The sequence below is a fragment of the Prionailurus viverrinus genome, chromosome E2, assembly GCF_022837055.1.
Source record: "Prionailurus viverrinus isolate Anna chromosome E2, UM_Priviv_1.0, whole genome shotgun sequence".
NCBI lineage: Eukaryota > Metazoa > Chordata > Mammalia > Carnivora > Felidae > Prionailurus > Prionailurus viverrinus.
In genome coordinates, this window is record NC_062575.1 from 13814957 (window position 1) to 13839497 (window position 24541).

At 50.2% G+C, this 24541-nt stretch overlaps 1 protein-coding gene across 5 annotated transcripts in view; it reads left to right on the plus strand.

Moving 5' to 3' along the window:
* Window positions 1-1478: 1478 nt before the first annotated feature.
* The window catches only part of LOC125153647 (C-type lectin domain family 18 member A-like), a 42807-nt gene continuing 19744 nt past the window's right edge, over window positions 1479-24541 (plus strand). For 4 of the 5 annotated variants that reach the window (XM_047837020.1, XM_047837016.1, XM_047837017.1 and 1 more), the window contains exons 1-3: window positions 1479-4913; window positions 21846-22067; window positions 22579-22670. In XM_047837020.1, coding sequence (XP_047692976.1) covers window positions 21929-22067; window positions 22579-22670 — 231 coding nt within the window. In that variant the 5' untranslated portion in view covers window positions 1479-4913; window positions 21846-21928. Of the gene's footprint in view, window positions 4914-21845; window positions 22068-22550; window positions 22671-24541 lie in introns of those variants that run through there. The other variant, XM_047837018.1, reaches the window with a different exon arrangement.

Consider the following 24541-nt stretch of genomic DNA (forward strand, 5'->3'; position numbering starts at 1 on the left):
GCCACGTGGGGCTTGTTTGGGTCTCGCGAGGCCCCGCCCCGGGAGCTCGGCCCCCGCCCCAGTGGTCCAGGCTGCTTTCTGAAGCGTGCAAGTGGAGCGGGGATGCTGCGGTGGGTCGCCGGCCTTGCCGGGGTGTCGGGAGCGCGGGGCTTCGCTCTGCCCTCCAGGCGCCCTGCCGCTTCTGTCCCCGAGCGGGTCCGCGGCTCAAAGCCACTCTAGTCCCTGGCGCAAAAGGGCTGCGTGGACCGACAGTCCCTTGTCTCTGGAAGGCGCTCGGCTCTTCCTTGGGCCAGGCTCTAGCAGAGCGTCTGAAATCCGGTCTGCGGGCCTGGCCCGACCTCGGAGGCGGGTTTAGAGACCCTGAGCTCTGGGCGGGATCTCACTCTGCACCTTCCTGGCTTGCCTGGGCCCGAGGAAGCGGAGTCATTCACCCCATCTTCTGAGAAGCCTCCCGTCCAGTCCTCCCTTCCTATCGCTTGGCCCTGTTTTCTTTCCCTCGTGGAACTCATCAGTATCTAAAGTATGTGTTCGCTGACTGCCTTTGCCACCAGTGGCAGGCCCCGGACCCTGTCGACAGAACCTCAATCTTAGGCACGGCAGCACTTGCAGCAGCGCTTGGCGCATGGTCCAGCCAGTATTTCTTTGAATGGGGAGCGTTCTGAGGGCACGGCCGCCACTGCACGGTGGGCCACACTCTCCACTTCCCGGTCTTGGGATTGAAGCCCGTCTTGCCACACAAGCCAGTCTCGTTTCCTTATGGCCTCTGATGATGGGATTCCGCAGTGCACAAGAACTAGAGGGCTGCTGCCATTTTAGGGGGTGGCAGAAAGCTCAGGGACCCCGGTGGCACCAGGCCGGCCCACAACCTGCACAACTGTCTACCCACTGACTCGCCAGTTAACTCACACGCTACATTGCACCGGGTTCTGGCTGCCTGAGGATGGAAACTCCGCCTCTTGCTGGTCTGATGCATAAAAGTTGAAGACATTCTGCGCTTCTGTGCAGAGAAATTCTTCAGTATTTTAGCTAATGGCTTAGAGCTTGGTGTCACCTGACTACCCAAAAGGGAGAGGAAATAGACCAACCCATCTGAGGTTGTATTCTTGAGGACGTCCCAGATGTGGCAGTTTGGGGAGAAAAACTTCACAAGTTTTCCTGATGAGTAGTTTCACCTATGCCATTTTCAGGCTTGTGAATTGGGGAGAAACCTAGTTGTCTGTACGAAACGGTGGGTGAAATGAAGTGATGGTGTTGTAAATTCCATTCCGTTTACGTGCAGTTAAGTAGTGAACACGCTGTACGCATTTCTGCCTGCTTACCTCAACCATCACTATTTTTTTGATGTTTATTTATTTTGAGAGAGGGAGAGAGAACAAGCAGGGGAGAGGGGCAGAGAGAGAAGGAGAGAGAGAGAGGATCCCAAGCAGGCTCTGCACCACCAGTGCAGAGCCGGACGCAGGACTGGGACCCACCAACGCTGAGATCATGACCTGAGCCCAAATCAAGAGTCAGAGGCTCAACCGCCTGAGCCACCCAGGTGCCCCTCAACCGTCACTATTTTACATCTCCACGTTAAAAGGCTAAGTCCCACGGCTCCTTTATTGTCGACGTTGGTTCTTGTACTTTCTAGGCTCTCATACCCACCAAATGCCCTATTCTTCAGGAGGACTGACTGTTTTCTCTTCTGGGCTTCTCCTACTCCACGAAACGCCAGAGTGACTTCTCGTACGATACTTCACAGAGCAGACCATCCCATGCACAATTACACGTCTTGACAGGACTTTTCACTCGTGGTATTTGGATTCACCGTTGCAAACATTCTGCCTTCTTGGTTTTCTGTCTCGCAAGGACTGAAATTACCAGGGGTGGGGAGGATAGTTTCAGCATCTGTTTCAAAAGATCCACGCCAGGATTTCCTTTGCACACCAGGAACTGGAGCTCGGAGCACCTCTCTGCTCCAAGCCCGATTCTCGGTTCGGTTCTCGTGCCTTACGCCAGAATGTCCCACGGTAGGTGTAGACAGGAAGGACAAAGAGAAAGTCAGTCACTCGGTCTGAGGGTTCCCCTCCACCCCCCATAGCCTCTCTTCCCCAGATCAAAGGCCTGGCCTGCTGGGTAGAAAGTTTCTGCGGCTTGTTTCAATCAAGGGGTTTCTAGCAGCACAGTTAACGCTTCACTCTCCGGTGTGCTCTGGGGATACAGGAAAATGCCATTGTAATTATCGTACAGCGCTGTAACTCCTTATTTACATTTTGTATTACAAAATGTACATTTTGCAAATGTGCAGTTTGCTCAGCCCCTTTCTGTGTGTGTGTAGTGACAGCAGGTGGTGCTGAGGACACGTGAGGCATTTTAGGGCACGGGCTCTTTCACAGGAGCTCCGGGGACTTGAGGCGCCCAGAGTGACCAGCATCTCTGCCTCCGCGGGCGCGGTATTAACATCCTACCCTGTACTTCCATCAAGCCGGAGTTTAATTAACGTGTTCTTTTCATGCGACTGGGTCTGCAAATGAATAAACAGACACGTTAATTACTCTGGCTGAGTCCACTGTGAAACGTGCTTCATGTTTGGCGACAGGGTGTTAAGTATTTGCCATAACAGAGGATAGACACGGTACGCAAAACCTTATCCACCTGTGTTACCAGAGCATAAAACAGGATTTGGAAAGCAAGGCACAGCACACACAGGCATTCCATCACCCTCCGCGCAGTGGCGGCATGGCTAGAGACAGATAGCCTCCCTTACTCTTCCGAAGGTTTGAGGACTCACATCTAAGTCTCTAACACGCGACAGACTGAACCGGCCAAGAAAGTGCTAAGCATGCGGTAGGCACCAGCGGCGGTGCCTCGGAATCGTCTCGGGACACGTAAAGCAACACCCTCTGAGTGAACTGGAATCAACCAGGCTGGAAGTCTGACCCGTACTTCTCGAGAGGCTTCCGGGAAGCTCTCTCGTGTCTAGAAACCGCTGGGTGCCAAGAGTTGAGCAGCCCGGAGGACAAATGGTAGCTGTGAAAGCTTTGTGGCTTCAGAAGGACTTTCGCTGGTTCCTAAGGAAGATACTTAGAGCAGGACAGGGCTCTTCTCATACCTCATCCCATTTGATCTTGTGACAAGCTTAGGAGGGGAGGTTTTAGCACACGATGTGGGCTCAGAGGTAACGTGACTCTTCCAAGATCACGCCGCTTGTGGGAAGATCTAGAGACGGAGCCGAGGTGTTCGTTCTGAATCCAGAAGCCATCTGCGCCGTAGCATAGGGCAGGTGGCCAGGAGGACGTCTGAGGCTGGGGACAGAGAGCGAGAAAAGAGCACGCAATGTAACAGTAAGGAGCCCCACTTAGCTGTGCTCCCCGGATCTTTTCAGGCCCTCGAGCCGTCTGCCAGGTGACCTTGCAGTGCGTGAAAGGGTTGGAGTATATGTGTCAGCCGTCCTGAGGACTTTGATAAAAGGTCGGCAGAGACCGCGGTGTGCAGGCCCGGAGCGAGGCCCCAAGGCAAATTACGCGCGTCCGTAGCCCTCCCGGGTGCGGCTTTTCATCAGCGATGGGGCCCTGAGCGGCCACCGTGTCTTGGAGGATCATGGGATCACACCGGAGGGGAGACTCGGGAAACAGATCTGACCCCGGCCTGACGCCCAGCCCGCCGACCCCCGGCCCGCAACGGCCGCCCGCCAAACCGCAGCCCCCTGCGGGCCCGTAAGCGTGAGGCCAAGTGCTCTGTGACGCACCGGGTCCCGGGCTGGGGTGTAGCAGCCATCTCGCGGCTCGAATAGAGGGCGTCTGGCCGCGTGGCCACGCAGGAACGACGCAGTCAGGGCCTCCGTCTCCTTGAGGGACTCTTCACTCGCCGCGAACTCGGGAGTCACCGGTCTTTTGTTCCGCTCATCTAACCAGCTTCTGAGCCGCTACGTGTGAGAACCCCATAAGCTGACACGTCGGGAACGACCTCATCATCCAGATCTCCTTTTGTTTCCAGTCCACGAATGGTCAGTCGGGTCAAAAACCGCGGGGTCATCTGGTCGCCCCGCTGGCTTCTCCGCGTACCTCCGCTTCGTCGCCCAGCGCGACCGAGTGGTGACCCCGGACTCTGGTCTCTTCCGGCCTCTCGTTCCTGCCGCTGCTGCCGGCGTTCAGAGAGTAGCATCCCTCGCTCTGATGACGATCCCCGAAGAGATGGCCCCGCTCCTGCTCCCACCCTGTCCTCGCTCTGCAGGGCTGGCTTTCCAAAACACGTGGGATCGTTGTACTCCCTGGCTTAGCACGTCCTCGTGACTCCAGTCGTTGCGGAGGTTGCGTCCGGACTCCTTAGCGTGTGGCAGAGCACGGTCCTCCTGGTGGAGCTCGCTCTGGGCCCACACACTGTGCGACGCTGGGGCCCGATTCCTGGCCTGTTTGCCCCGTGTGTGTGTGCGGCTCATCTTTCCTCTCACCCTGCTCTCCACTCACACCCGCCAGACCCATCTCTCGCTCGCTGGGATGCCCTTCCTGGCACCTGCCCCGCTGTGCTCGGGGAAGAGTTCTGCATTTAGACTCCAATGTCCCCCCCGCCCCAAGCCCCTCCGGTCAGCCCTGCGGACCGTCCAGAATTTCAGAACCTCAGCCCACGTCACCACCATCTCTCGGTGAAGCCTCCCCTTCCCCACAACACCTGGCCTCCCTTTGGTGTGGCCGCTGGACTCTCTCCGCCTGTCTTTACGTGGTCCTCTCCCCTCCTCGCGTGTCAGTCCCGCCCAAGAGGACTGGCTTCCCCGTAACCATCTTGTGCTGCGCCCTGCATCCACCAGATGATTACTTGAGGGAAAGCGGTGAGCGCGAGCTCCGTTTGCCGATCTGTGAAATGGCAGTTTCGTCGTGGCCTCGCGGCCTCGGAGAGCAGACGGGACTCTTTTCTGCCTTGGGTGTACCAACTCACCGGTAGGTGGCGCTGAGACTCCTGAATTGAGGTTTCCCGGGTCTCCCAGCCCCGCATCTGGAGTGCAGGTAGTCAGGATTAACTAGAAACCCAAATCAGACTCGTCAAATCTCCCCCTGAGAGGTGATAATCCATGCGGCCCCCGTGGCACGGGAGGGACTGAGGAGAGGCTCTCTGGTGCAGCTTCGTAAAGAGCGAGGTGCGCTTTCCTTCCTGCTGTCCTCACCTCGAGGGGCCTCTGCAGAGTTAGGGGCCCTCAGACACTTGGATCTGGGGCATCATCTGACTCAGTCCCCCAGAGTCTGAGGTCAGAGGGTCGCTGTCCTATTTGGTCAAGAGCATAACTTTGGAGCTGACCTGGCCTGGGTCTGAATGCCTGCACTGCCTCTTCCTTGGTGGATGACTCTGGGATGTTAGCTTTCCTGAGCCGCCTCTGGATTAGGCACCAATAGAGACCATATAAAAAGAGAGAGAGAGAGAGCCTATAGGAGATATATATATCTATATATAGATATAGATATAGATATAGATATAGATATAGATAAATATATATATTATATATAGATAATACAAAAATTTTAAAGCTCCGATATATATATATATATATATATATATATATATATATATAGTACGTGGGTATATAGCCATATACCTCCCTCCCAATATATATATTGAGAGAGAGATGGAGAGAGTAGAGATTGGAAAAGTTGGGCTCCCGGGACTAGGGGTTGGCGTATCTGAAATGATTTGCCCACAAAGCACATTTCTAGGGCCAGCCTGAGACTTGAGTGAGTTTTCACTGTAATTGAGCATCTTCCTTCTCTGACAGCCTCCTTTCTCAGGCTCCCCTTTGCTCTCTTGCAGCCTGGGTTCTTCTGAGGCGCCTTTCGTGGTGTCCAGAGCTTGGTGGGTTTTACTGTTGGAGTTTTAGCTGCTCGGTGGCTCAGGCTGCTGCTCCGTTTTGACCCACCTCTAAAAACTGCCTGCCTTTGTTCGTCTGGGGTCATTGCGTTCTGTATTTCTTCTAAACGTGTAACTGTTACCGTTTGGAAGGTCAGTTTGGTAGGAGCATTCTCTTTCATCATGGAAGCTGACCCCTCCTCCTCCAAAACAGTTCAGCTTTTGTAGCATTAACTAGAGTTCCATGTGTATTTCAAGTTTTTGGTTTTTGGTTTTGTTTTCTTAGGGGGTAGGGAGTAAAATTTACTTACAATGAAAAACCTACGTGTACCATTTCTTATACATTTGGGGGGGCGTAGTGTATGTGTGCTCTATTTCTTAAAGAAATACTCATTTTTAAATTTGTCTGTTTAAAAACTGAAAACTCCTGCTTTTCTTCCTCCTCTTCCTCGAGGGGTTTGGGTTGAAGCTCTGATGGCAGCCTTCCATCAGGGTGTTTACGTTAAGCCACTCAACGTTATCTGCTGATGAATCGCTTAGCGCGGGGCTACTGGCTTCCTGTTTCCCACCTGACAGTGGTCGGCTCTCAGAACCTTCTTTTTCCCTTTCAAGGTAATCGTATCTGTTTCCCTGCTGCTCACGTGAGCACTTTGAGACGCTCGGACCGTTATGTCGGTGGCATGTAATTGAGCAAAATCTGTTTTCTCTTTGCTTTGAGGACACCAGCTCTCACCAGACACCCCGATCGATGCCTCATGCTGAGAAACTCCTACGTCATAGTGGGAATCTTTCTTCAATTGTTTTCCAGTCTCTTACCCCACACAGCTAAGCGACTAGACCTAACCGTTGCAGAATGAATCAAAACTACTGCTGCAGTGTTCCCCCTTCCCTCACTCCACCCACTTACTTAGGCACCACAGTCTTTTTTTGTGTTTTTAATGTTTGTTTATTTTTGAGAGAAAGAGACAGAGTGTGAGCAGGGGAAGGGCAGACACACACACACACACACACACACACACACGCAGAATCCAAAGCAGGCCCCAGGCTCTGAGCTGTCTGCACAGAGCCCAACGCGGGGCTTGAACCCACAAACCGTGAGATCACGCCCGAAGCCGAAGTCAGATACTTCACCGACTGAGCCACCCAGGCGCCCCCTGGCACGGCAGAGTCTTGAGCTGGCTCTTTATCCTCCCCGAATCCCACGGAGGTCTGTCTGTTGGTTTCTCCCGTGAGCTGGAGGACTTTGTTATGGGATAACCGCTGGTTCCCTTGGTTTTTGACATGAATCTAGCACTCTCCCCCTCACCCCGTCTTCTCCCCTCAAGCAGGGACCTTCGTAAGCGCTGGAGGCAGTATGGTATGTGGTTGTTCTTGTTTATTTATTCTCCAGTTCCCTGCGAGGTGTGGACTCTTCAGGGAGAAGGGCACTGGTGGAAAATCGGGAGCCTGCGGAGCCTGTACCACTGCGGACCCGGGGCGTGGCCTTGCCCCTCCCCATCTAGGCTCCCCAAGAGCACAGCCCCTCCCCTCCTCCACAGCTGTGTAACTTTCTAGAATGTAGTCGTTTGTGGGATACTTGGGTTGAATTTCTCTAAGGCCAGCAGGAGGGAGACTGGCGTGACCATGGTCAGGAAACCGAGCTCTGACCAGCGGCCCTTGGTCACAAATGGAATGTCTGGTAGAAACGAATGAGAGCTTCAAGTCACCTGTAAATGGGGATAAAAATGTGTATGTGGGGGCGCCTGGGTGGCTCAGTCGGTTAAGCCACCGACTTCGGCTCAGGTCATGATCTCGCAGTCCGTGAGTTCAAGCCCCGCGTCCGGCTCTGTGCTGACAGCTCAGAGCCTGGAGCCTGTTTCAGATTCTGTGTCTCCCTCTCTCTGACCCTCCCCCGTTCACGCTCTGTCTCTCTCTGTCTCAAAAATAAATAAACGTTAAAAAAAATTTTTTTTAAATGTGTATGTGGCACACAATATAGCATATTTACATTTCTATTGATAATTTGAATGTATTAATCTTCTTAAAATTTATTAAAATGTGGATTACAATTTTAAAACAATATAGATAATACAAAAATTTTAAAGCTCCCAAAATTCTGCACAAAAAAGTGATTCCTGGGTGCCTGGGTGACTCAGTGAAACATGTGACTTTGGCTAGGGTCATGATTTCACGGTTCATGACTTCGAGCCCTGCATTGGGCTCTGGACTGTCAGTGCAGAGCCTGCTTGGGATTCTCTCCTCCCCCCGCCCCCTCTCTCTGCCCCTCTCCCACTTATGCATTTTTTCTCTCCCTCTCTCAAAATAAATAACTTAAACAAACTTAAAAAAAGGTTATCCACCCCCCCCCTTGTTTTCCTTCCAAAGTAATTAATTTGTTACCTGCTGTATCACAGGATAAGTGTTACTAGTGTTAATAGCTGCTATTTATCAGGGACTCACTTTGTGTCAGAACGGTGCCTTATAACATCCCCACGTATTCACCCTGTTCGGTAGACAGCCTTAACCCTGTTTTGCGGGGCAAGAAGCAGGCTCAGAGGGATAGAACATTTGCCTGGCAATACATGCCCTAAAAGGAGAGAATCCAGACTTTAAATCATTTTTTTTAATGTTTATTTTTGAAAGAGAGAGAGACAGAGCGCAAGCAGGGGAGGGGCAGAGAGAGAGGGAGACACAGAATCTAAAGCAGGCTCCGGGCTCTGAGCTGTCAGCACAGAGCCCAATGCCGGGCTTGAACCCAAGAACTGTGAGATCATGACGGGAGCCGAAGTCGGACGCTTAACCAACTGAGCCACCCAGGCGCCCCAGAGAGAGTCCAGATTTTAAAACCCCAAGTGATCCCATGTTTGGAAATTGCCTAGACCAATCAATATTAACTCATCCGACCCACACACCTGAGGCCTTTCCACCAGGAGCTGGGCAGACAAGCTCCCTGGGAGAGAATGAGGGAGGGCGTTTTTATATCCATACAGCCATCGGACAACGCTGGTAAAAATAACAGCAGCAGGTGCCAGGCTAAGTCGGCTAAGTTCTTGCCATGGATCATTTTATTTATGAATTTATTTTCAGATTTTTTTACCTTATTTTTTTTAAATTTTTTTAAATTACATTCAAGTTAGCCTATAGTGCAACAATGATTTCAGGAGTAGATTCCTTAGTGCCCCTTACCATTTAGCCCATCCCCCCCTCCCACAACCCCTCCAGCCACGCTCGGTTTGTTCTCCATATTTAAGAGTCTCTTCTGTTTTGTCCCCCTCTCTGTTTTTATGTTATTTTTGCTTCCCTTATGTTCATCTGTTTTGTATCTTAAAGTCCTCCTATGAGTGAAGTCCTATGATATTTGTCTTTCTCTGGCTGACTACTTGCACTTAGCATAATACCCTCTAGTTCCATCCATGTGGTTGCAAACGGCAAGATTTCATTCTCTTTGATGGCCGAGTAATGCTCCATTGTACATATGTACCACATCTTCTTTATCCGTTCATCCATCGATGGACATTTGGGCTCTTTCCTTACTTTGGCTATTGTTGTTAGCGCTGCTGTGAACGTTGGGGTGCGTGTGTTCCTTCGAAAGGGCACACCTGTATCCCTTGGATAAATGCCTGGTAGTGCAATTGCTGGGTCCTAGGGTACTTCTATTTCTGATTTTTTGAGGAAGCTCCATCCTGTTTTCCAGAGTGGCTGCACCAGCTTGCGTTCCCACCAGCAGTGCAAAAGAGATCCTCTCTCTCCGCATCCTCGCCAACATCTGTGGTTGCCTGAGTTGTTCACGTTAGCCATTCTGACAGGGGTGAGGTGGTATCTCGTGGTGGTTTTGATTTGTATTTCCCTGATGATGCGTGACGTTGAGCATTTTTTCACGTGTCCGTTAGCCATCTGGATGTCTTCTTTGGAGAAGTGTCTATTCATGTCTTTGGCCCATTTCTTCACTGGACTATTTGTTTTGTGGGTGTTGAGTTTGATAAGTTCTTTCTAGATTTTGGATACTAACGCTTTATCTGATACGTTGTTTGCAAATATCTTCTTCCATTCCGAAGGTTGCCTTTCAGTTTTGCTGATTGTTTCCTTCGCTGTGCAGAAGCTTTTTATTTTGATGAGGTCCCAGTAGTTCATTTTTGCTTTCGTTTCCCTTGCCTCCAGAGACGTGTTGAGTAAGAAGTTGCTGCGGCCAAGGTCAAAGAGGTTTTCGCCTGCTTTCTCCTCGAGGATTTTGATGGCTTCCTGTCTTACATTGAGGTCTTTCATCCATTTTGAGTTTATTTTGTGTGCGTGATGTAAGAAAGTGGTCCAGGTTCATTGTTCTGCATGTCGCTGTCCAGTTTTCCCAGCGCCACTTGCTGAAGAGACTGTCTTTATTCCACTGAACATTCTTTCCTGCTTTGTCAAAGATTAGCTGGCCATACGTTTGGGGGTCCATTTCTGGGTTCTCTATTCTGTTCCATTGATCTGAGTGTCTGTTTTTGTGCCAGACACGGGTCATTTTAGATTCATAACCACCCTCTGAGGCAGGTTCTACTGTTCCCAATTTGAAGAAGCTAAAACTCAGGCTCGGAGAGGTTAAAGAATTTGGTTGACTTAGAGGAGAAGTAGTGGAGGAAGGATTCCAATCCAGGCAGCACAACAGGAGGGCTTAAGCTCCTTAATTCTCTACTCTGGGGGTGCCTGGGTGGCTCAGTCGGTTAAGCGTCTGACTTCGGCTCAGGTCAGGATCTCGCGGCTCGTGAGTTGGAGCCCCGCGTCCAGTTCTGTGCTGACAGCGCGGAGCCTGCTTGGGACTCTCTCTCCCTCTCTCTCTGCCCCTCCCCCACTTGTGCTGTCTCTGTGTCTCTCAAAATAAATAAATAAGCTTAAAAAAGTCATTTCTAAAACACCAGTCATCTACTTTGTTCATGAATCTGTCGTTTGGGCAGCGCTTGGTGGCGTCAGCTTATTTCCACCCCGTGTGGCATCGGCGGGGGGAGTGGGGGGCCTGAAGGCCGGGGGCTGGAACCATCTGAGGGTCACCTTTTAAGGTTCCCATCTTATAAAATTTCAGACTTCAGGTAATGGTGATAACTGAACATATATTTGAGGTTCCTCGGGCTTCCGGTTTTGTCACTGCAGCCTGTGAGATTATAAACGGCTCTGCTAATTTCTCTTGTCTCACCGGCAGCCTTCCCCCTGGGGAAAACCTGGATCCTTAGCCTCTTGCCAGAATTGGCAATTGCAGATGGCTGAAAGTTGTCGCTTTGCACCTCCGTGGCTCTTCCCTCTGCACATCCTTAACCCTTCTGGCCACTGTTGCTTCTGTACCTCTCTTAAACCTGAAATATCATCTGCTCCTCTGGCTTTTCTAGTTGTTTTCAGTGGGAACAAACATTATTTGGCTGCCAACAACTCCATCCTACCCAGAAGTGAGAGTTCTACATTTTCCTTTTATGGGGCCTGCATAGTACTGCGTAGACCGGGTGTCCCATTTAAAACTTTATCCTCTCCTCTAAGTACATTTATTTTCTCACTATTATAACAGTCCCGTTTGTAGGTCTACCAATATACCTGAGTCCAGTTATTTTCCCAAGGTAAATTTACGGAAATAAAATTGCCAGATCACAGAGTGTGATGACGTACAGTTTTGACAGGTTTTGTCACATGGCCTTCTGGTGAGACCGGACGCTTCGGCTGAGCTGACAGTGTCTAATAAAGGACTACTGAGTTGTTTTGAGTGGGTCACTATCCTCTCTGCCTCTTCAGGTGCCCCAGAAGTCCTCCAGCCCTCTCTGTTCCAGCCTCGGTCTTCTGTGGTGAGTGGACGAGGCAATCCACAGATCTGGTGTGTGGTGCAGGGAAGCCCTGCCTCTGTATTAGGCACCAATAAAGCCTAGAAAAAGAGAAAGAGGCTATAGGATGTGTGTATGGAGGGTGAGGTTTATTTTAAGGATTTGGCTCACCGGACTGTAGGGGCCGGTAAGTCCAAAATCTGTAGGGCAGGGGACATGGTGGAGACCTAAGAACGTTTGATGTTGGGTTCTTGAGTTCAAAGGTAGTCTAGGGGCTGAATTCCTTTTTCCTCTGGAGACCTTGGTGCTTTTTTTAATGCCCTGAAGTGAATGGATATGGCCCACCCACGTTATAGCGAGTGATCTGCTTTAGTCAAACAGTCGACTGTCAATCATATCTAGAAAATACCTGTACAACAATATCCAGAGGAGTACTTGACCAAACTTCTGGACACCATGACCTAGCCAAGTTGATGCATAAAATTAATCGTCCTAGGGGCGCCTGGGTGGCTCAGTCAGTTCAGCATCTGACTCTTGATCTCGGCCCAAGTCACGCTCCCAGGGTCATGCTCCCATGGTGTGGGATCAAGCCTCGTGTCCAGTTCGGACAGTGCAGAACCTGCTTGGGATTCCCTCCCTCTCCCTCTGTCTGTCTCCCTCTCTCTCTGCCCTTCCTCGGCTTGTGTGTATACAACTCTCTCAAAATAAATAAACTTTAAAAAAAAGTAATCATCCTAGCTTCTATCTACTTGCTTGTAAAATTAGCAATGATACTTTTTTTTGCAAGACTCAAACAATGTGTATAAAATACTTGGCTCCTTGCACAACAATCAGTGCCTGAGAGCTGCCTTTGTTACCACTCTGTTTTTAAAGCATTGGCCTTTTAATTTTATTGTTATTTTTTTCATGTTCTTTTATTTTTGAGACAGAGTGCAAGGAGGCGAGGGGCAGAGAGAAGGAGGCACAGAACCGAAGAAGGCTCCAGGCTCTCAGCTGTCCACATAGAGCCTGATGCGGGGCCCAAACCCACGAACTGTGAGATCATGACTTGAGCTGAAGTCAGACGCTTAACCGACTGAGCCATCCAGACGCTCCTTTCTGGCAGCTTTTCCAATGGAAGTTCAGCAGAATTGTGGGAGGGAGAAATTCCAGTGGCAACAAGCATGGAGGGTTTGGACGCAAAAAAGCAAGTTCCCATTCTCCTTTCCAAATCTACTTAGTCCGGAGCTCTGGGCCTGATGAAACACTTGCTTGTTCTAGACTCCACCTTTTCTTCTCAAAATGCTTTGTAAATGTGTAAGGGTTAGGCACAGACTCTCTCCATATGACCTAGTGCCACACCTGATCTCAAATGTAAAACTCTCTTTGCCTAGCTAGGCTTTGCCTTCCTCCCCCAGGCAGGATTCCAGAACTCACACTGCAGCTGCTCAGCCAGCCAGGAGCCAAGAGGAACAGGAGATGGGCACACAGCCTCCAGGCTCCTGCAAACTCCAGCCCCCAACTGAGGCAGGGGCAGGATCTGGAGACTCTGGAGGGTGGGGGCCCTCCAGCACCCAGGCGCCCTCCCCAGACAGAAGCAGCCCTGACCTAAGTGAGCCAGTCTTGGGCAATTTCAGGCTTCTCCCTGATCGTCTGCCCCAAACAGGAAAAGGCTTCCGGTCTTATTATATTTCCAAGAGCTTAAGTATGAGCTTTTTGTGACTAATGTTTAAGTTTATTGATGTATTTTTGAGAGAGAGCATGCAGCGGAAAAGCAGAGAAAGAGAGAGAGAGGAAAAAGAGTGAGAGAGAATCCCAAGCAGGCGCCACACTGTCATTGCAGAGCCTGGTACGGGCTCAAACTCACCAACCTCGAGGTCATGCCCTGAGCTGAAATCAAGAGTTGGATGCGTAACCGCCTGAGCCACCCGGGCACCCCTGTGGCTAATTTTTTTAATTTAATTCTTATTTTTATCAAAGTAACACAGACACCAGTTTTAAGTTGAGCAATACTACGAGGCCGATAATGATAAACAGCAGGTCCCTGAACAACCCCACCGCTGCAATTCTCAATCAACTCTTACAGCTCTTTCTTCTGGTCATTAACTCAACCTCTTCAGTCGCCCTTATACTCGTATTTCTCAGACTTGAAGCCCAGATACTCTCCACCGACTTAGACGGCCACGTAGCTCTCACCCCACCCCCATACTTGTCGCTTCCTCTTGCCACCTATTTTTAAACTTTGTCTTTCTTCTCCTTTTTGGATTACATCGATATTATTTATACTGTTTGACTTCATAAAATTTATTCTCAGTTGAGCCATGTCCTGTGTTATGGATACATTTCTTTTTCCGTTTTATTATCAAAGATTTCAAAGGTACTGCAAAGTTGAAGGATTTTTCAGTGAATGCCCAAATACCTAATGCTAGATCCTACCATTCTACTAAACATCCTTTGTCATGTGTTTGTTCATCTAGTTATCAATCAGTCTTGGTTTGGGCACATTTCAAACTAAACTACAGACATAGGGACATGTCGCCCTAAAAATTTTTCGTGTGGTATCTCTGTCTGGTTTTGGTATCTGTGCGATGCTGGACTCATAAAATGAGTTGGTGTTTCCTACTGTTTGTTTGTTTTCTTAAACAGCTTTAGAGGGATATATTTTACCTGCCAGGAATTGCATCTATCATATATGTACAGTTGAATGATTTTCAGTCAGTTTATACATTTGGGCATCTGTCCCCACAATCCAGGTTCAGAACCTTTATGCCACCCCAAAAAGTTCTCTCATGAAATCTAAAAAAAAAATTTTGATGTTTATTTATTTGTGAGAGAGAAAGAGAGAGTGTGAGCAGGGGAGGGGCAGAGAGGCAGACACAGAATCCGAAGCAGGCTCCAGGCTCTGAGCTGTCAGCACAGAGCCCGAGCGGGGCTTGGGCTCATGGGCTGTGAGATCATGACCTGAGCTAAAGTCAGACGCCTAACCGACTGAGCCACCCTGGTGCCCCTCTCTCATGAATTATAGTCAGTCAAGCCCTATTCCCATCCCCAGGCAACCTTTTTTTTTAAAGATTTTTAATTTTTGGGGGGGCGCCTGGGTGGCGCAGTCGGTTAAGCGTCCGACTTCAGCCAGGTCACAATCTCGCGGTCCGTGAGTTCGAGCCCCGCGTCAGGCTCTGGGCTGATGGCTCGGAGCCTGGAGCCTGTTTCCGATTCTGTGTCTCCCTCTCTCTCTGCCCCTTCCCCGTTCATGCTCTGTCTCTCTCTGTCCCAAAAATAAATAAACGTTGAAAAAAAATTTTTAAAAAGAAGATTTTTAATTTTTTTAAGTACACCCAACAAGAGGCTGGAACTCAAAACCCCAAGATCAAAGTCACGTGCTCTACACAAGCCAGCCAGCCAGGCACCCCCTCCCCTAGACAACCACTGATCTGCTTTCTGCCTCTAGAGAGTTGCCTTTGTGGACATTTCCTATAAACGAAATCGCCCAACGTATCACTTGTGTGACTCCAGTCCCCTAGCTGAAGGTATTTGAAGTTCATCCAAGTTGTAGTATGACTCAAAAGCATGTTCCATTACCGTCAATTATATCTCAGTAAAGCAAGGTGGGGAAAACGTTTGGTCCTTTTTAATGCCGAATGGTGTTCCATTTTATGGCTAAACAGTTTATCAGTTCAACATTTCAAAGGACATTGGGTTGTTTCCAGCTTTTGGCTGTTATGAATGTTACTGCTGCCATCACTTGTGGACAAGTCTTTGTATGGACGTGTGTGTCTGTCTCTCCTGGACACATAACTGGAAGTAAAGTTTCTGGGGTTCGTGGTAAGTATATATTTGACTTTCTAAGAAACTGCCACACTCTTTTCCAAAGTGTACAGTTTTACCCGGCCACCAGCAATGTATGCGGGTTCCAATTTCACCACATCTCACTCAAACTTGGACCTGTCTTTTGGACTATCCTTTCTCCTGGGTGCGTGATGGTATCTCATTGTAGTTTTAATTTTCATTTCCTTAGTGACTAATGATGTTTAGCATCTTTTCGTGTGCTTTTTCTCCATTCATATGTCTTTTTGTGTGAAACATCTATTAAAATCTTTTGCCCTCCCCCTTTTTTAGAGAGCGCGCGCGAGAGAGCACGAAAGGGACAGAAGGTGAGAGAGAATCTTAAGTGTGAGTGGGGGAAGGGCAAAGAAAGAGCAGAGACAGAGAATCCCAAGCAGGCTCCACACCATCAGCGTGGAGCCCGACATGGGGCTCAGTCCCACAACCCTGGGATCATGACCTGAGCCAAAATCAAGAATCTGATGCTCAACCCACTGAGTCACCCAGGTGCCGCACCTGTTTTTAAAAATGGTTGTTTGTCTTCTCATTATTGAATTGTAAGAGTTCTTTGTGTACTGCATATGAGTCCTTTACCAAATATATGATTTAAAAATATTTTCTATTGGGGGTGCCTGGGTGGCTCGGTTGGTTGGGTGTCCGACTTCAGCTGAGGTCATGATCTCACGGTCCGTGAGTTCGAGCTCCGTGTCGGGCTCTGTGCTGATGGCTCGGAGCCTGGAGCCTGTTTCGGATTCTGTGTCTCCCTCTCTCTCTGCCCCTCCCCTGTTCATGCTCTGTCTCTTTCTGTCTCAAAAATAAATAAAAACGTTAAAAAATTTTTAAAAAAATATTTTCTATCGGGGAGTCTGGGTGGCTCAGTCAGTTAAGCATCTGACTTTGGCTCAGGTCATGATCTCACAGTTGATGAGTTCAAGCCCCCGCGCCGGGCTCTGTGCTGACAGCTCAGAGCCTGGAGCCTGCTTTGGATTCTGTGTCTCCCTCTCTCTCTCCCCTTCTCATGCTCTGTCTCTATCTCTCAAAAATAAATAAACATTAAAAAAATTTTTTTCTCTCAATGTGAGGCCTGTCTTTTCATCTTCACAATGGTGTCTTTTGAGAGTCAAAAGTTTTTAATTTTTATGAAATTACTGATTTTTTGGTTTTATGAATTGTCTTTTTGGTGTCATATCTAAGAAATCATTGCCTGACTCAGGGTCACAAAGATATTCTCCCATGTTTTTTTCCCCCTAGATCTTTTACAGTTCTTGCTTTTATATGTAGGTCTATGATTCATTTGAAGTTCATTTTGTGGGTACTATGAAATAACTATAAATTTGTGGTTTTGAATTTGGATATCCAATGATCCCAGCACCACGTGTTGACAAGATTATCCTTTCCCCCACTGAATTGTTCTGGCACCTTGGTCAACAATCAGTTGACCATAAAACTTAATGTTTCTTTCTGAGCTGTCTGTTCTGTTCCCTTGATCTATAGGTCTATCCTTTCTCTAGAGCGCATATTTGTGATTGCTATAGTTTCACTGCACATTTTGAAATCAGGTACAAGTTCTCTATCTTTGTTTTTTTTCGAAAACAATTTGGTTATTCTAATTCCTTCACCTTTTCCATGTACATTTTAGGATCTATTTCTCACCTTCTTTTATTTCTCTTTAAACATTTTTTTAACGTTTATTTGAGAGAGAGACAGACAGAGACGGAACTCAAGCAGGGGAAGGGCAGAGAGAGAGGGAGACACAGAATCCAAAGCAGGCTCCGGGCTCTGAACTGTCAGCACAGAGCCCAACACGGGGCTTGAACCCATGAACTGTGAGATCACGACTTGAGCTGAAGTCGGCCGCTTAACCGACTGAGCCACCCAGGCGCCCCCTATTTTGGACTGCTTATTGCTAATTTGTAGAAATACGATTGATTTTGTCTATTTATTTTATATCCTAAAACCTTTGTGGTAGGGTTTTTTTTTTATTTTTATTTTTTAATGTTTGAGAGAGAGAGAACATGAGTGGGAGGGAGGGGCAGAGGAAGAGAGAGAGAATCCCAAATAAGTTCCACGCTCAGCACAGAACCCAACATGGGGCTCAATCTCACAACCCCGGGATCATGATCCAAGCTGAAACCAAGAGTTGGGTACTCAACCCCGGGCACCCTAGTAGTTTTTTTAAACATTCCTCAGGGTTTTCTACATATAGGAGCCTATCATTTGCAAATGAAGATAGTTGTACTTACTCTTTTCCCTTCTGGATGCATTTAGTTTTCACCTTCTCGCACTAATCACACATCCAATAACATAATGTGGGACTACACATTCTCACCTTGTTTCTGATCTTAGAAAGACAGTGTTTAGTCTTCCACCATCAAGTATGATGTTTGCTGTAGGATTTTCACAGGGTCTGTATTTGTTTGCCGGGGCTGTCATAACAAAGTACCAGACTGCGTGGCTTAAATAACAGAAATGTATTTTACTCAAAGTTGTGGAGGCTAGAAAGCCAAGATCAAGGTGTAACAGGACTGGCTTCTTCTGCAAGATGTCTCCTAGGCTTATAGACAGCCACCTTCCATGTCTTCACATGATCTCCTCTCAGCGTTTATGTGTATCCTAACTCCTCTTCCTATAAGAGCATCAGTCATATTAGGTCAGGGCCCACCCCCATGACCTCCTTTAACCTTAATTACCTCTTTAAAGACTCTGTCTCCGGGCATCAGACTCTTGATTGAGCATCAGACTCTTGATTTCCACTCAGGTCATGATCTCACGGTTCGTCAGATCGAGCCCCGCATCAGGCTCTGCGCTGACAGTGTGGAACCTGCTTGGGATCCTCTCTCTCCCTCTCTCTCTGTCCCTCCCCTGCTTGTGCTTTCTCTCTCTCTCTGTCAAAATAAATAAACATTAAAAAAAAAAGTCTCTGTCTTCAAATGTATTCCAATTCTGAGGTACCAGGATTCATACTTCAACATATACATTTGGGGAGGAGGACACATTCCAGCCCATAACAGGGCCCTTTATCAGGATGAGGATTTTGTTTTCTATTCCCAGCTTGTTGAGAACTTTCACAAGGAATTGGTTTGGGATTTTATCAGATACTTTTTCTGTGTCTTTGGGGTGATTGTGTGGGTTTTGCCCTTTGTTCTATTACATTACCTTTCTTTTTTTAAATGTTTATTTATTTTTGAGAGAGAGACAGAGCGTGAACAGGGAAAGGGCAGAGAGAGAGACAAATACAGAATCCGAAACAGGCTCCAGGCTCTGAGCTGTCAGCACAGAGCCTGACACGGGGCTCGAACTCATGAATGGTGAGATCCTGAGCCGAAGTCTGACCTGAGCTGAAGTCAGACTCTTAACTGACTGAGCCACCCAGGCACCCCATATTAACTGACTTCTGTTAATGCTCAAGCAACCTTGCATTCCTGGAGTAAATCCTACCTGGTCATGGTGTTGAATCCTTTTTCTATGTTACTAGGTAAGTAATATTTTGTAGAGGACTTTTGGGTCAGTATTCATGCCATATTCATGATATTGATCAATAGTTTTATTTTCTTGTGACATCTTTGTCTTGCTCTGATACCAGTGCGATGCCAACCTTACAGAATGAGTTGGGAAATGCTCCTCCATTTGTGCTTTCTGAAACGTTTATGTGTGATTGGTATTACTCCTTCCTTAAATATTTGATGGGATTCAGCAGTGAAGTTGTTTGCACCTAAACTTCTCTTTGTGAGAAGATTTTTGCTTACTCATTCGATGCCTTCCATTGTGATTGGCCCATTCAGATTTCTTATTCTTTGTGAGTCAATTTTAGTAATTTGTCTTTCTAGGAATTTTTCCATTGTACTTACATTGCCTATTTTATTGACATAAAGTTGTTCTTAATCTTCCCTTACAAGTTTTTTTATTTCTGCTGTATCAGTTGTTATGATGTCTCCCTCTTGAATTGGGTTATTTTGTCTTTCTTTCTTTTGTTTCTTTCTTTCTTTCTTTTGGTTACTAAAAGAAAATTTAAATTGTACAGTCACGTTGATAGCGACTTGTATTAATCAATTTCCTTTTGATTTACTTTATTTTTTTAGAGGGAGGGGGAGGGGCAGAGGGAGAGGAAGAGTGAGGTAGAGAATCTTAAGCAGGCTCCACACCCACCACAGAGACTGACACGGGGCTCGATCTCACCCCATGAAATCATGACCTGAGCCGAAATCTAGAGTGGGACGCTTAACCGACTAAGGCACCCAGATGCCCCAACAGCAACTTTATTCATAATAAACAGAAGCTTAAAACACCCCAAGTGCCCATCAATAAGAGAATGAAAATCCAATGAAATACTACCAGCCAAACAAACAACAAAGCAACCTACTGATACAGACCACAACATGGGTGAATCTCATAGACGTGGAGAGCAGAGGAACCTAGGCCTTGAAGGGTGCGTATCCTAGGACTTGGTTTATATGGAATTCAGAACAATAAAACTAATCTGTGGTGGTAGAAATCAGACTAGAAGATGCTTACTGGGACAATCTGCCAGGCAAGAAAGGAGGTGCCCACCCCAAATATTCAGCAGGCTCCTGTAAAAAGCCTGGACCCAGAACTAAATGTCACGTAAACCAAGGCACAAGGCCTGCTTAACACCATTGGACACTGACACCCAGGAGTGGAAGTGACAATCCCAGGGTCACACAGGGTATCTCAGAACCCAGGCAGTCAGAAGTCTGGTGTTTTATCACCTTAGCTCCTCCTCTTCTAGCTCCTGAAGCTAGGCTCGCCCTGGCCTCCATTTGCAGTGGGCCAGGGCCAGGGCCCCTCAAAAGTCACTCCCCCCCCCCCCCCGGGCCTCAAAATATATTTTCCGACCTGTCCCAAGTGCCGGGCATCGTGCTACACAGGAGAACCGCCACATTCATCTCTTAAGCCCAGGAGCAAGAACTGGGTTTTGTTACCCGGCATAGAGCAGGGCTGTGGGAATTTGGGGGAACTCAAAAGGCCGCGGTGTAAATTAAACCAGATTTGCACCGGTGTCCAGGAATGTGAAGACAGAAACCCCGGATTAGCTGGGACCCTCCACGTGTTTGCCAGGTGACCTGGGGCAAGTCCCTCAGACACACGGAGCCCAGCTTCCTCATCTACAAGACGGGTGACTGCTGCGCGGTGCTGTTGCGACAATTAAGGGAACTCATGTGTATGAACGTGCTTTGTAAGCTCTACAGAAAGAGGTCACTACACTATTGTTAAACATTGCTAGGATCCAGACAGGATGACTCTGAGGCTGTCTGGCCATCCGTTTAGGGAGGAGACACTCAAGGCCCGGGTAGTCTGTGGGGGGGGGTACACAACCCCAGGCCAGCATACGGGCCCTTGTGCCTGGCCCTGCCCCCACCCCCCACCCCCCATGAGGACAATACACGTTCCATCAGTGCTTCTCCCCAGACACCCAAACCCACTTGGGTCTCAGCAGAGTTCGCCAAAAGTGGACACCTGGCTCTGAGAGGGTGCTGGCCTAGAGGTCAGAGGTCACACAGACTCCAGGAGGAGGAAGTAGTTGGCTTCCAAGGCTATCCTCTGCGGTGGCGGAATAAACTTTGCTCTCCCCTGAGAGGGATACGGGCATTTGGGTAGGGCCTGCAGGATGGCCTCGTCTTTTCTAAGAAATGTGGGCCACGGTGCGGATCTGTTTCAATTTATTCTGGTGGGACTGTGTAGGCCTCGGCTAGGCCCCAAAGCATCACGGTGATTTGCTGCCCTCCTGCTACACTGCCTGTTTGTCTAGAGCCTGACTTGTTCCCAGCAGGACTCCAGTCAGCCAAGGGCATCACGTGGTCTCCTCTGCTTGCCTGGCCCTCTCCTGGCCTGCAGTCGTGCGGGGGGTGGGGGGCCATAGTGCTGGGGCCCGGCCCCCGACACTGCCCAGACACACACCGCCCCGAGTCCTAAGGCACTTTTTTTCGGCCTACAGGTGCAACCCTAGCCCCTATTCCCCTACAAACCCAACACCTCAGTGCCCCCGCCTACCAGTGGCACCTGCCTGGTGTGTGGTTACCATCCGTCTATGTTTAATTCATGGCTGGGGGTTGGGACGAGCTTCCCGAGAAAGGGAAGAATTCCCCTGGGGTCTTGCCCAGTTCCCGCCTGCCTGCCCTGGGCCTGGGAGTAGAAGCTACCGATGTGCCCAAAGGACACTGTCCCGGCCAGGGCACGGCCATCATTTGCTAATCCACAGCCCTGGAATGTCTGTGGGCCAATCGGCGGGGGCTCCCAGGGCTCCCCAAGGGCTCCAATAATCCTGCAATGATTAGCAGGGGCCACAGGGTCAGTGCACACTGCTGGGTTGGTTGTTATGGGCAGGGCTGCTGGCCAGGCCAGTGGCTGGAGGGGGGTGGAGCCCTGGGATTGGAGCTGGCTTTCTCTCATGCCAGGGCCGACGGGAGGCTTTTGGGATACACCGATTACTCACCAGCCTCCCCCTTTTGTCTGCCAGTACAGCCTGACCCCTTGAGATTGTGAACACTCTATCTAGCCTGGGAAGCGGGCTGGACGGCTGAGCCAGGCCACATCCAGAGTGGCCCATGCTGTGGCCAGAGCCCTCCACCAGGCTGGGGGGCCGCTGGCCTGGCCTCCTGCCCATACTTCTGGCTCTCCTTGGCATGGCCCGGACAGAGGTGGAGGTGCTGCTGCCGCAGGAGGAACACACTCCAGCGCCTGGAGGTAAGGGGCCCCCGGGTGAGGAAAGAGGTGGAGCCGCTGTGAGCTCTGCAGAGGGGCGCTCCGGGGCTGCTGGAAGGCAGTTCCCAGGCCTGAGCCCTGGGCAGGCTAGCTGTGGTTTAAAGAGTCCCCTTGGGTAGTCCAAGGGCCCAAGATGGTTGGGGGGTGGGGGCTGGGGAGCAGGAAGAATGAAGGGGAGTGGACCCAGGCTGGGGGGTCCAGGAGGAAGACCAGCCAAGGGGCCCCAGGGCTGACTCCTCCACACACCCAGCCCCTGGCCCTCACCCCCTCCTGTTACCCTCACCCCAGCCCTCAGCCCAAGGGTGCCTGGGCACCTGCCTCTCTCCCAGCCCCACACCTGTCTCCCATCCCTCTGCACGAGCCCTCCCGTATGCCCACCATCCTCCCCAGCCCCTCCTGCTCTTGTTTCCTAAGGGCAGGGCTGAACTCTAATCTTGCCACGGTGACCCCCACCCCATCACCCAGGGGGCCTGACCTTGTCTCCCACCCCCAGCTCTGAGCAGTAAGGAGACGTTCCTGCTCCTGTCCCTCCACAACCGCCTGCGCAGCCGGGTGCACCCTCCTGCAGCCAACATGCAGAGAATGGTGAGGACCCCCAAGAGGGTGGCTGGAGGGGCAAACGTGAAGAGGGCTCAGGAGGCCAGACTGGTACCAGGCGCCCATCCACCTGAGCAGGGCAGGGGGGTAGCCAGTCACCTGGCCCACTGAGGGGACCATGCCTGGTTGCGGAGGCTCCGCAGCTGCCTGCTTCCCAGAAGGGCAGTTCTTTGGCCTTTCCTCACATCCCATCCCGTTGCCCGGGAGACCAGAAGACAAGGAAGGAGTGCTCCACAAAGAAGTCCCAGCAGGATCAGAGGGGCAGAGGACTGGGAGGGAGCAGCACCCCGCTTGAGGGAGGGGGCTTGAATGTGACCAGGGCCCAGTGCTGCTTCATGGTTTGTCTGGATGACTAAGTGGGGCCCCTGTGAGCTCCCTCCTCATTCACTGGGGGCTGGGTAGCATGGGAGGATTTCCCACCACACCAACTGGGACCACCGGGCGGGCGGGGACCATCTGGGGCCCAGGAACGCAAGCCCGGCCCATGTTAACAGGCCCGGGAGTGAGAGCAGGATCGTGTGGGGGTGGGCAGGGTTCCCCATGGCTGCCTCCCATAAACTCCTCCAGGCTGGCTCAGTGGTGGTGACCTTGAGAGCTCCCGGGTCAGTTTCCCAGGAGGTGGGGGTGGGGCGAGCCGGCGGGAAGGGGTCGTTTCTCCCCCCTTCCCTGCTCCGCAGCAGCTCTGCCCCTCCTCAGGCGCAGGTCCTGGCCCCCACTGCCCACTCTCCTTGCTCCCAGCTCAAGCGCCTGGCATGGGGGCGTCCCGATCACCTGGTCAGCAGTTTCTATAGTTTTCATGCCCCTTTGACCGAAGTCTTAGAAAAAGAGCATTTCATAAAAGATGAGAATGGAGCCCCACCACTCAGCCTCCCTCACCTCTGCAGCCCTCTAGGGCTTTCCCCCAGTGGAGGCTGAGGCTCTGGGGAAGTTGCAATCCCCATGACAATCTTACCCCACAGGTACCTTACTGTCCTCATGTTGAGTCTCGTGGAGATTAGGGGACTGCTAATGGGGTGGCTGGGTTGGGCCAGGGCATGGTGATGGGGTGACCTGTGTCGTCTTCATTGCTGAACCCCTCATTTAAAACTTTTTAGGTTTATTTTGAGAACGAGAGAGCCAGAGTGTGAGCAGGGGAGGGTCAGAGAGAGAGAGAGAGAGAGAGAGAGAGAGAGAGAGAGAATCCCAAGCAGGTTCTGTACTGTCAGCACAGAGCAAAGCGGGGCTAGAACTCGTGAACCATGAGTTCATGACCTGAGCCAAAATCAAGAGTCGGATGCTTAACCGACTGAGCCACCCAGGTGCCTCAATAAGCCCCTTGTTTAAGAGGACAGAGGACTACTGGGTGGCAGTGGGGGTATGAGGGGAAGACTGTTGGTTTGTGGGTGGGGAGAAAAGATTGGGGCCGCTCCAGAGGACAGTGCTGGCTGGGGCCAGAGCCCTGAGGCCAGGAGCCTCTCTTGTCTTGCTTCCCTGTTGGCACCCCAACGCACTCCAAGGCCAGAGTTAGAGAACGGGACAAAGCAGCATGGCTGCTGAGGCCTTTTGCATCAAAGAAAAGTCAAGTGGGAGCAACTGAACCTTTCTACCAATGGCCAAGACCAGTTGTACCTAATGGCAAACACAAAACCAGTTTGCAAGGCTTGGGCACTGCCCAGGGCTCGCATTACCAGACAGGAAAAAATACCAGAGAAGCCCATCCCATCACCCGGCTAACACTACTCCCTCAGGAACACCCATCACCCCCCTTCCTGGGGTGGTGCCCAAGGCAGGGCCTAAGGGCACCCACACAGGAGTCAGAAGGATGGGAGCTCTCAGGCCTGGGTAGAGCCAGGCTCTGGGTCAGGTGTCCAAACATCGCT